General features: G+C 34.9%; 1 protein-coding gene across 8 annotated transcripts in view; it reads left to right on the plus strand.

Moving 5' to 3' along the window:
- PHF14 (PHD finger protein 14) overlaps positions 1-12,472 on the plus strand; it is a 198,273-nt gene that overhangs the window by 76,525 nt on the left and 109,276 nt on the right. For all 8 annotated transcript variants that reach the window (XR_003432009.1, XR_003432010.1, XM_027102544.1 and 5 more), the window contains exons 15-16: positions 11,297-11,347; positions 11,469-11,590. Coding sequence is in view for 6 of the 8 variants with exons in the window: in XM_027102544.1 (XP_026958345.1) it covers positions 11,297-11,347; positions 11,469-11,590 (173 nt within the window). In the remaining 2 variants the exon portion in view is untranslated. The remainder of the gene's footprint in view (positions 1-11,296; positions 11,348-11,468; positions 11,591-12,472) is intronic.

Consider the following 12,472-nt stretch of genomic DNA (forward strand, 5'->3'; position numbering starts at 1 on the left):
TTTGCGCTTAGTATCCTCATTTATAAAATAAATTAGATGATCTGCAATCTTTTCTAGAACCAAAAGTCTCTTTCTAAATTTCACAATTGTATTCATTTTTTATCCCTAAGACTGTTTACGGGAGGGTTAAAATATACACATCGACATTCAAATAATCTGGAAACGGTAATACTTTGTAATTATACTATACTTCAGGGTTTTAATTTATTTGTGTATTTATCATTTTAATCATTTTAAATGTACAGTTCAGAGGCATTATGTACATTCACAGGGTGTGCAACATCACCACCATCCACTTCCAGAAGTTTTTCATCATCCCAAACAGAAACTCCATACCCATTAAATGATAATTCCCTGTTCCTTCTTATGCCCAGCCTCTTGCAACCACCATTCTATTTTCTATCTCTGTCAGTTTGCCTTTCCTGCATACCTCATGTAAGTGACTGGCTTATTTCACTTAGCATAATATCCTCAAGCTTCATCCACGTTGTAGCATGTGTCAGAATTTCATTCCTTTTTAAGGCTGAATTACATTTCTTTGTATGTCTGTACCACATTTTGTTTGTCCATTCATCTGTTGGTGAACATTTGGGTTGCTTCCACCTCTTGACTGTTGTCAGTAATGCTGCTATGAGCATGGGGTATACAAACACCTGTTTGAGTTCCTGCTTTCAGTTCTTTTGGCTATAAACATAAGAGTATAATTGCTGGATCATATGGTAATTCTGTGTTATACTCTTTGAGTGACTACCAAACTGTTTTCCACAGCACTACACAATTTTACATTTTCACCAGCACTACACAAGGATTCTAATTTCTCCATATTCTTTTTTTTTTTTTTTTTGCGGTACGCGGGCTGCTCACTGTTGTGGCCTCTCCCATTGTGGAGCACAGGCTCCGGACGTGCAGGCCTAGCATCCATGGCTCACGGGCCCAGCCGCTCTGCGGCATGTGGGATCTTCCCAGACCGGGGCACGAACCCGCGTCCCCTGCATCGGCAGGCGGACTCTCAATCACTGCGCCACAAGGGAAGCCCTCTCCATATTCTTGCCAACACTTTTTTTTTTTTTAAATTTTAATTTGTTGATAATAGACATCCTAATGGGTGTGATGTTGTATCTCTTAGTTTTGATTTGCATTTCCCTAATGACTAATGTTGAGCATCTTTTCATGTGTTTATTGGCCATTTGTATATTTTCTTTGGAGAAAAGCTTATTCAAGTCCTTTCTCATTTTTTGATATAGTAGTTTGTCTTGGCATTCTTGTGGAAAATCTGTTAGAAATGTGAGGTATAGGGGCTTCCCTGGCAGTCCAGTGGTTTAAGACTCTGCGCTTCCACTGTAGGGGGCGTTGGTTCAGTCCCTGCTTGGGGAACTAAGATCCTGTATGCAGCGTGAAATGGTAATGCTTTGTGATTTTATTTTACTTTACTTTAGGGTTTTTAGTTTTGTTTTATTTTTAAAGATCACATTGGTTGGTAACCTTTATTTTTTCCCTTTTTGGCACTTACCTTTATTATAATCATTGTCTTCTGAAAAAATCGTATGAATGATTACAAGAAACATTTGTGATCAAGTGGGCCACCAGATGTATATACTGCAGGGTGATTTATTTTCAAGATTTTATTTTTTTGAAATTTTCCTTTTGCTTCATTTACAAGTGACATTTGATTGGCTTAGCCCATTTTCTTCATGATAGAAACTTCCCAAAGATAAAATATTGTTTAAGAATAATAGAGCCATGCTCTCTGAACACTTTATAAACTTTTAAACAATAGCACACTTTTTACCCTATTACTGGTCTAAGGCTGGGTAGGCAGGAGTGAGGCGGATTCTGAAGGAAGGAATACAGTCAGACTGTCTCACTAATTAAGTTTTGAGGATCCTCATTCATTCAGTTTATTTTTAAAGAAAGGAATGAATAGTTTTAAAAATAAACCATTTGCCCTTCATTGTATTTTCAATTTGTTTAGTTTCTTTGAATCTAAGACTGAGTCTTCTCATAGCCTTCAACTACCTTGTAAAATATCTCTGATAGACAGTTTTCCATATGGTCAGCCATGTCAGATAATTTCTTAGATATTTTCTCGGAGCCCTCTCTGCTCCAGCTCTAATGTGAATTGGTTTTTTTATGTTATCCTTGAACTTTATTTCATCATCATCCTGGTAATTCCTTTTAACCTTTGGTGGGTGGAATTTTCTGTTGCTTGCATTTCAGTTTCTTTTTTCATTTAGTCCCTGATCTTGACGGGGCAATGCTTTCAATGACTTATTGAGTAAAGATTAATGAGAGGTAAATTTTTTGAGATGTTACATGTCTAAAAATTTTTTAATTTCTTATACTTTATTAGTTATTTGGCTGTGTATAAAATACTGCATATTTTTTAAAGCATCACTCTACTGACTCCTGGCTTCCATTATTGCTTTCTGCATTTCTAACTTTTTTTTCCCTTCCCTTGAAACTCTTAGGATTTTCTCTTTCTGAGTTAGGATGAGTATGTACTTTCTCTGTTTCTTTTAATAGTAGATGTTCTTATTTCATGATTGCAAAGACTTCTTTTATATCTTTATGAATATTTTCAAAATTTTTTTCTGTATCGTGCATTGTCTGTGTTTCCTGTGGTTTCATTATTTCTATTCATGGTCATCTCTTTCATGTTGATGCTTTCAGGTGCCTAAGGACCTTTGGATGTCCACTCCTATTTTGTTCTAAAAAAGGTAATTAAGTTTGTATAGGGCTGATAACCCCATTGTTTTCCCTGTGGTGTGATTTTATGATCAGGGGGCTTTTTCTTTGGGAACCTTCTTAATGTCAGTATCTGTAGGTTTTTTTCTACAATAATTCAGTAGAAGTATTCTCTCATCTCCTAACTGATAGGTATAATTTTGACTGTCAGACTCCTGGACAGGTGAGGAGAAAGGGGCTAAAGGTCTCATGGTTTAGAAAGCAGAATTGCATTTAAGCTTCCTGGTTTCTGTTTGCTACCTCATTGCTCCCTTCTCTGTGCCTGATAAACCCTTGTACAGAGTCTGTCTGGTTCTTTTTCTCCAGAGGATATGCCTACTGTGTCCTATGGGAGAAGGGTAATCTCTTGACTGCATAGAGAGGGAGTGAAATCCTTATACTTTTATGTTATTGAAGTTTAACCCAAAGTAGCATTTTGTTTCTTACCTATGCACGTTTGTGTGATTGTAATATACTTAGGGATTTTGTTTTTCAAGTGTTACTACTGTTAAATGCCCCATTTCCATCTATAGGATGATAGTTTCAATAAATTCATTTAGTGTATAAATTTGATTTCCACAGTGTTGAGTATTGTAGGCAAAATAATGCCCCCCCCACAAAGATATCCGTGTCCTAATCCCCAGAACCTGTTTATGTGTTACCTTACATGGCAAAAGGGGCTTTGCAGGTATGATTAAAGTTATGGACCTTGAGATGGGAAGATTAAGCAGTATTATGTGGGCTCAAACTAATTACATGTGGACCTAAAAGGCGAGGACCTTCCCTGACTGTAAGTAAGAGGGAGATGTGACTACAGACAATGGGTCTGAGATATACAGTATCCCTGCCTTTAAAGATGGAAGAAGGGGGCCCTGGACCAAGGAATGTTGGCAATCTCTAGGAGATGGAATAACCAAGCAAACTGATTCTCTTCCTAGAGCCTCCAGAAAGGAATGCAGCCTGCCAACACCTTGATTTTAGCCCAGCGACACTTGTGTTGTATCGCTGTGTTGTTTTTTTTTTTTTTTGCGGTACGCGGGCCTCTCACTGTTGTGGCCTTTCCCATTGCGGAGCACGAGCTCCGGACGTGCAGGCTCAGCGGCCATGGCTCACGGGCCCAGCCGCTCCGCGGCATGTGGGATCTTCGCGGACTGGGGCACGAACCCGTGTCCCCTGCATCGGCAGGCGGACTCTCAACCACTGCGCCACCAGGGAAGCCCCTCACTGTGGTTTTGATATGCATTTCTTTGTTGGCTGATGGTACTGTTGATATTGTAAAAGAAAAAAAAAATGGCGCAGGCCCTTTTCCCTTTCTGCTATCTATGCTATGTTACATAGTGCAAAAACGATGTTCTAATTGGACTCTTTAACAAATGAAAAATGACAGATTGTAGATCTGTTGTAAAGTGTTAATTAATCCTCTGTCATTAGTGCCATCATCCCTCAATTTTAGCTCATGAACTAAGAAAGCAAAACCTAATGTGATACTATGATGAAGTTCTAGAAAAGCACTCTGAGGAGTAATTAATTGAAACATTGTACACATAGCACTATTTTATTCTGCTGCCCTTATCACAAGTGTAATTACCTTTTTTTGGTATGTTTATTAGTTTAATAAATGAATAAACAGACTCTTTACATAATAAAGACCTGGTCATTTATCTTTAAATATTTAAACTTCTGTTACATGAATTCTAGGATAAGTTCAGATAGTAAAACTGGGACCAACAATTAGAACTGTGTCATATGGAACATGCTTCCTTGTTATCCAGAATAATTGAGGCTATATGACTATCAGGGATATTTTTGGAAGAGTTTTCTGCATGGGGTAGAGAGTATTATATGAAATAATATTTGATTTTAATTTTAAGATGCTTGTGAAATAATCATGATTAAATTCATTTGACCTCAGTATGTTGCGGGTTTCTTCTTTACGTTTCTAGTCCAATAGCCATCTTTATTCTCACAGTTACTCAGCAGCCTGGTTATCTAGGTACCTCATGCCTTCACTTAGAGTTCCAGTATCTTTTCTCGATCCTGTGTTCAGTTATTTTAGTAATGCTTTTGCTGCTGTCCTTGATTCTTTTATCCTCTTGACAATCTGAACTCTTTCTTTTTCCATTCCTGCCTGAGGGTTGCCAGAGTCACACATAAGTGTGTTCCTTTGAGAATTTTTTTTTCCAATTTGTTAGGCATTTTCTCCATATGCATCTTTAAGGTGAATGTAGTTTTATATCATTATTAAGGGCATTAAAATTATGATTGATTCTTAAATTTAAGAACAGTTTTGATTATAGTGAGATTTTGAAAGATCTGAGCAGTATGTGACTGTTTTTATCCTTCACTTTAGTTGCACTTACCGTATTTATAAATCATTATCCATTTAATTATTTGTTTGGTATCTGTAGACTCATGGACCTGAACCCAGGTGGACAGGAGCTGTCCTGTTCACCACTATATGTTCATTACCTACCACAGAAGGTACTTAGTTTGTATTTCACAAATGAGTTCTTTTCTCTTCCACTGTGGCTGTGCATCTGAAGACAGTGTACTTTGAAAGAGTCTTTTTTTCTGGCCCTTTATAGTTAGGAAGGGAATTAGTCCCTTTCTCCTTGTATATTAATCATATTTCATTGGTGAAACTGTAGAATTACTCTAAAGGTAGCCTGGGATACTTCTTTTTAAGTACCTTGTTAGACATTTTCTCTGCATTTTTTTTTTTTTTTAATGTGGAAACTTTTCACTTGCTTTTAGAGAAGGAAATTACTTTTTTTTTTGTTTTGCGGTACGTGGGCCTCTCACTGCTGTGGCCTCTCCTGTTGCGGAGCACAGGCTCCGGACGCGCAGGCTCAGCGGCCACGGCTCACGGGCTCAGCCGCTCCGCGGCACGTGGGATCCTCCCAGACCGGGGCACAAACCTGTGTCCCCTGCATCGGCAGGCAGACTCTCAACCACTGCGCCATCAGGGAAGCCCAGGAAATTACTTTTGAAGAAAATATAAATTAGCTTAATGTTCCCTTTGAAGTTACTTTAAAATTGACCTTTGTACTTTTTCGCATATTTTCTAATAACTTTAATGTAACTTGAAAGCTTTCAGATTTTCTTTTCGTTTTCTTTTCACTCTATGTCATCTAGTGACTTTTCATCTTTTATACAAGTGCCAAAGGGACTTGTTGAGACTATCTTTCCATAGTCTTTTACACAGTGTATCATCTTCTACTCTCTTTGAAGTTGTCATATCTTTCTTCCTGTCTCATACATTTTTATATTGTTTTGTATCTCTCCTTTTTTGGGAAGATAAATGCAGTAAAAAGTCAAAGTACTTTTTAGTAGCTTTGACTGAAACCATATTGTTTTTCAGGATGCAACTTTTCTTATAGATCGTTTTTTTTGGAAATAGACTTAAACACATCGTTAATCTGTTTTCCATTTTATTTAACAGTATAAATCAATAGCCTGTTAAAAGTGCAGTCTTCATTTGAGAGATAATCAAATATCCTAGAGTCTGCTTTCGTTATGTTTGTTTTTAAAATATTTTTTAGATGCTAGTTCAGTAGAAATATAGAAACGTTTAGATTCAGCCCTATTGAAATGACTAAAGTGTACTAGGCATTCATGATGCCCATGTCTTAATTTACTTGTTATCTTTATACTAATTGTTTTGATTAAATTAATGCAGTTCTGGGAAGAAAGGGTTATACATGGGGGCTTTAGATATCAGAGTTATTATTGAGTTTATTATCAGACCCAAGGTGACCTCTGAAGTACTAAACAGATTATATAACCTGTGTCTGTCACAGAACCTTAGAAGAAACCCTAGCAAAAATTTTTGTGGTTAACTAAACCATACTTAAGTCACTTTGGCTCACTTGGAAGAGATCTACTGTGGGTGTCCTTAGGGCAAGTAATCGTATTCAGAACCCAAAGGCTCCTGCTATGCTTTTTGCCTCCTGGAAATTCATCATTTTTATTTATTTCCAGGAGCATGGAATAAAGGAGACAGGGACGAGGCAGAGCTTCAGGATTTTACTTATTTTGAATATACCGTTATCTATGAGAAGAGTTTTATAGAAACATTTATTATGTAGGATGTATCTTTTATATTTTTAGGCTTGTGGTTATTTTAATTAATAGTGTTAAGCCAATTAGATCATGATGTTCTTTTTATTTTCCACCTATTTTCCTAACCCTGTTAATATAAATTAGGTTAGATAAAAAGAAACTCTACAGCCAACTGACAAGAAGGGAAAACACTCATTTTGGGGGATCACCATTCTATCTGTTGTATGCCGATAGCCCAACGGAAACTGGTGGTGCTTTTGTTCACACTTTGTTTATATATGTAACATTTTTCTTTTGAATATTTTATTAGCTTTAATATATGATTGTTTTCAATATATTGTTTTATAATTGGAAAACAAATACTTACTTTTTAAGGAAATACATATACTGCATGTATTTCATTGAAGCATTTTGAACAGCTGCCAGACAGCCCCAACGTTTATTCCTCAGCATAAATCTGAAGATATTTTAGCTTGATAGGTTTTCAAGGTTTGGCTGTTGTCCTAATTAACATTGAATTTGGAATTTTCTCATAAATAAGCATGTTCTCTTTTTATATATAAATTACGTAGGAGGGTATCTTTTTGTTTCATCTAATCATGTATGGCTTATTTATCGTCATTTGTATAAATATTGATTTGTCATCAAAAAAATAAGTGTTGAATTTAGAGAAATCAGTGTACAAATGAATATGTGAAATCCATCTTAGTGATCTCAAAGATGCTGAGACACTGTCTTTTAGTTTTAAATTTAGTTCATTTGTGAAATGAATCATTCTAACCTTGGAAAAATCATCATGCATCTGACTTAATTATAAATTAAAACAACCCAGCTCTAAACAATTAATTAAAATTTGTTGCATGTTTTCTAGTCCAAATGAGTGAAGTTATTGAAACATTTAATTATTTGTTTTAGGTGAATAAACTATTAAAATGATGCCTATAGTTAAAAATGTTTTATTCTCTCCTAACTTAGATACATTGTCTCTAATATCATGCCACTCTTTGTGGATGATTTTATCACATCCTGTTTTCAAGTAAATGTACCAAAGACAGATAAAGAGCCAGATGATCTAAGCAGCTCAGATTGTCAGTGTTCCCTAAGAAAATAAAGTTCTTAAAAACTAACAAAGAAGAAAAAAATAGGAATGTGTCAAGATTTGGAATGATTTTCAAACTTTCTTTTACTTTTAACAGTTTAATAATTGCAAAAGGAAGCACAATTTGGAAATATACCGTCAATCATTTGGAATGTCTAGATAATTTATCTGTGTTAAGTTCTAAAGCACATACTTGTTAAATAATGTTTTTCCTTCTTCCACACCCTGTGTTCTCCCTTCTGCTTTATTCATCTTGTTTCTAAAATAGTGTCAGCCTCAATGTATACCATGAAATGACAACCTGGTTACAAATACTTCTGTACATCTAAGATGGGGCAAGCTCTTTGATTATTGAAATTATTATTTGATTATTGAAATTTGTTGGATGAGCCAAGCATGGTTTTTTTCTTTTTTCCATCGTTTCTCCCTCTTTTTAACTCCCCTTATATTTTCTGATTCATTCAGGGATACCATGTTTAAGATATCTTATCTGTTATGATCGTAGGCAGGTATGGGTTATAACAGTTACAGTTGCTGCCACTTCATTAAAACTAGAAAAAACCCCCACAACTCTCAGCATTTTCTTGGTTGGGGAACTTGATATTGTGAAACATTGTGTTTGGATTAAATCCTCTTATTTTCAATTTTTGGAAATACTAGTTGTGTGATAAATGCTAAGGCTTGCTTCAAGTTATTTCGGTAATGGATCATGTTAGTCATTGTATGTATAAGGTACCAAATTGGATAGAATATAGTGTCAGTTTGAAGTATTGAGGTCTCCTCTCCATTGGGTAAATTGTCTCATTTACTTGTTTCAAAATATAAAAACTCTTCATTTATGCGTCACGGTATTACAGTTTATTTACATATTCAAGTGAGAATAAGAGATTTGCTTTCTTATGATAATTTGCTCATCTCTATTTGGGATTAAATTATTAATCTTGGATTTGTCATGCAAGAAAAATCACTGAATTGAGAGTTGAGAGACCTGGGTTGAAGTTTACCTCTGTCAGTTTTCAGCTGTCTGATCATCAAGTCATTTCCCTGGCCTGCTATCTCAGAGCTCTAAGATGCTGTAATTTCGTATTGCTTGTAACAACTCTGGTTTTCTGGCTAGAATTTGTTTATGTTGCTTATGTTTAGTTATTTAAAATTACTGCAGGAATACATCAGTGATTACTTTTTTGTAATATTGATACATGCATTTAAAATGACTGTTTTAGATAATTATATTTTTATTCATTTAAAAATATTACTTTAATAAAATATAATAAAAAGGAATTTATAAATGCAGAGGTATGTAACTATGTCATTGTGTGATAGGATCATTCTGTGGCATTATGCTTTTTGATGCTAACTGCAGTATGGGTTTGAAGAACTTCCAATTGACGGAATCAAACCAGATGTTCAGAGATTTAAAGTATTAATCAGAAATGGTAAATAATTATATATCTTCAAAAGAATTGAAAACATGAACTTGGAGCATTCACACATATACTTCAAAAATTAATTCAGTGATTAGATGATTCAAAAACTAGATGACTCAACAAAAGATGGGTTGAATGAAGAGAAATATGGAAATGTGTGAAGGCCTTTTGAGCATTCTTTAGATGTTTATAGAATTAAGATAAGTAATTTGAATATTTTCCCTATGATATTGGTTATTAATTTTGATCACCTTTTTGAAATGGATGGCTATATGCATAAATTATGCAAATTGAAAATAGATTACCAGAGAAGGGAACAATAATTTACCCTTTCTGTCAGTTGTTTTATCATTTGTATTATCTAGCGTGTTCATCTGTGAGTTTCAATCAAAACACTTATTACTTATTTTATTAAAACAAATTTATTGAACTTTTATGTAATATGTATTGTATTAAATTTAAGTCTAGAAAGATGAATATGACATGGTCCTTACCAGTTTTGGGATAAATTGCACTGGGGGACAGAAATTGAAGCATGAGGAAAGGAGTGTCACAGAGGGGAAAGATGACTATACAAAGGGCTAGCCATAAGGTTTTAATTAGGACTTGGAGAAGTGTTGTCAATATTAAGGGCTGTTTTCAAACTTTAACGTGTGTATGACTGACTTGGGGATCTTTTTAAATGGCAGGTTCTAATTCAGTATGTTGTTCCGGGCATGAGATTCTTCATTTCTAACTAACTCCCTGGGGATGCCAGTGCTTATGAACCATGATTGATATTTTGAGGAGCAAGGCTTAGTACTAATTCTTTGGAAGTAAGAACAGATGTAGGGCCTGCATTTAAAACTTTTTCCTAGGTATAGTCTTACTTTTTCTTCCTTATTTCTTCCATAATGTAATTAAAACATACTGATTGGCAATATAAATGTAAATGAATATGTAGTCTATAAATTTACTTATTTTGAATGGCTAATTTAGTCAACTCTTGGTTATCTAGGAGCAGATTAAACAGAGTGCAGTTAGCCTGGGTACTGAATACCAAGTGACTCGGTATTGTAGAGAATTGAAACGACAGTAATTTAGAAAAACATTAATGTTTTTTATATTGGACAGCAATTCTCTTTAGAATTATTTGGTACCTACTCTAACATGGGAATGATCTTTGGTCTCAACAGTCAGGTAAAGTAATTTTGGGGAGTGGTGCCTCCTTTTTCTTCCAGTCTCTCTAAAGAGCAGTGATCTTCACATGGGGATTATAAACCTCCAGAGGCTGTGCTACATGGGTGGAGATTTTTAACATATTGGCTGCAAATCCTATTGTACTTACATTACTTTCAAACATATGGATGTCATCTTTCAAATGGGAAATGTGTTCCAAAATACAGGATATAAATTTTAAGGAAATAAGCTTGAGTCACTTATACCATGCTTTTTTTAGTTAGTTTTATTTTAACTAGGATTGGGAGACATCTGAGACCTTTGCCTCCCACTTATTTACAGCTGTTAAAGATTGTTTCTTTATGTTATTCAAACATGTTTGTGCACGCACGCACACACACACAGAGGCATACAATAGATGTGAGTCCAGGTTTAGCATTTTAGCTCTAGAAGTCATGTAAGTTATGAAAATTTAAATGTTCTGCATAAATCATCATTGTGTGATGTGTATGAGGTGTTCAGAAATATTCAAGCTAATTTTGTAGAACTTATTTTTCTTATCAGATACCTGTGTTATTTAACAGTAAAACACTGTCACTGTTGAGTGTATTTAATTTGTCTTGTGTTTATTTCCTCTGGCATAAATTGTAATAAAGTGCAATAGAGCAGTACAGCATTAATTAGAAATGCTAATTTTCCAAGTGCTTAACCGAAGCAGTAACATTTAACAGAGAAAATTTATTTTTATTATTAATTAAACATTAGATATTTTTGTGGATTTTTCTCTTTTTTTTCTTTCTTTTTTTTTTTTCTTTTTTTTTTTTAGAGAACCAGAGGACGAAAACGAAGCTTCATTCCTGAGGAAGAAAAACATGAGGTTGGAATAAGTTAAGCATATTTTACACAATCTAAATTTGAGAAACTTTCTTGCTTAAAATTATTTCTGTTTTCTTCATATCCTGATTTTATGTTTTGTTTCATCCTCCCTTGTATGGCAGGAGAGAGTTCCTAGAGAGAGGAGACAAAGGCAGTCTGTGTTACAAAAGAAGCCCAAGGCTGAGGATTTACGAACTGAATGTGCAACTTGCAAGGGAACTGGAGACAATGAAAACCTTGTCAGGTAAGCTGGATGCTGAGACCTTGGCTTTGGGGGATTAAGGCTCCATCTTCATCATTTTCTCATCACAGATATAATGGGGAAAACAAATCACAGCATAGAACCTTTCTTAAAGTCTTATTTAGTGGAAACAGTACTTCAGAAACAGATTTCATCCACTTAGTAACCTGCCACACATGGTTATTCTCTGGATTTAGATGTAATTAAGAGTGATTATCTGGATTTTGAACAAAAGAGAATTAATTTCCCATTGACAAGAGAAGTTGACCGTGCTCTGCATATAGAGGCCACAAAAATATATAATTTGATCCAAACCCTTTGTGCTAAGATTATTATGTTTTATCTCATAAAACAATAAAATTACTAAGTTCTGTTAGCATATTATAAAAGTTGAAGTTTATTAGAGATAATGATGACAGATACTTTTTCTTGACAAAAACTTCGTTAGCACTTCCTTATCATTTTCAAAACAATGTGTTAAATGCTTCTCTCTTATGAAATAAAGAAAGGTGAAAAGATGGCCTAGATAGACATTTTTTGTTTTTTGTTTGGTTTTCTTCTTTGCTTCTTTGTTTTGTTCTGTTACTTTTTTTTTTTTTTTAAATCAGACATAATTCTAATCAGGAATCTCAGCTGATACGGCACAGTGGCTATTCCTGAGGGTCCAGAGACTGCTAATTTTAGCCATTTGCCTGTCTTGCTGAGATGAAGAAATTGCTCAAAGCCCTGGGTGAGATGAAGGAGTCGGGGGGTGATCAAAAGGAGACCTCATCTAAATAAAAGAGGTATCCTCTTTTCAAAGGACAGTGACACAAAGAATCTTTTAGTATGTTACAGGAACGCTTTCTGATTTCCTTCAAAAATTGTCTTTTGATAAAGCCCTAT

This window comes from Aethalodelphis obliquidens, unplaced genomic scaffold (assembly GCF_003676395.1).
Source record: "Aethalodelphis obliquidens isolate GAN/ISIS:26980383/991018 unplaced genomic scaffold, ASM367639v1 scaffold5, whole genome shotgun sequence".
Taxonomy (NCBI): Eukaryota; Metazoa; Chordata; class Mammalia; order Artiodactyla; family Delphinidae; genus Aethalodelphis; species Aethalodelphis obliquidens.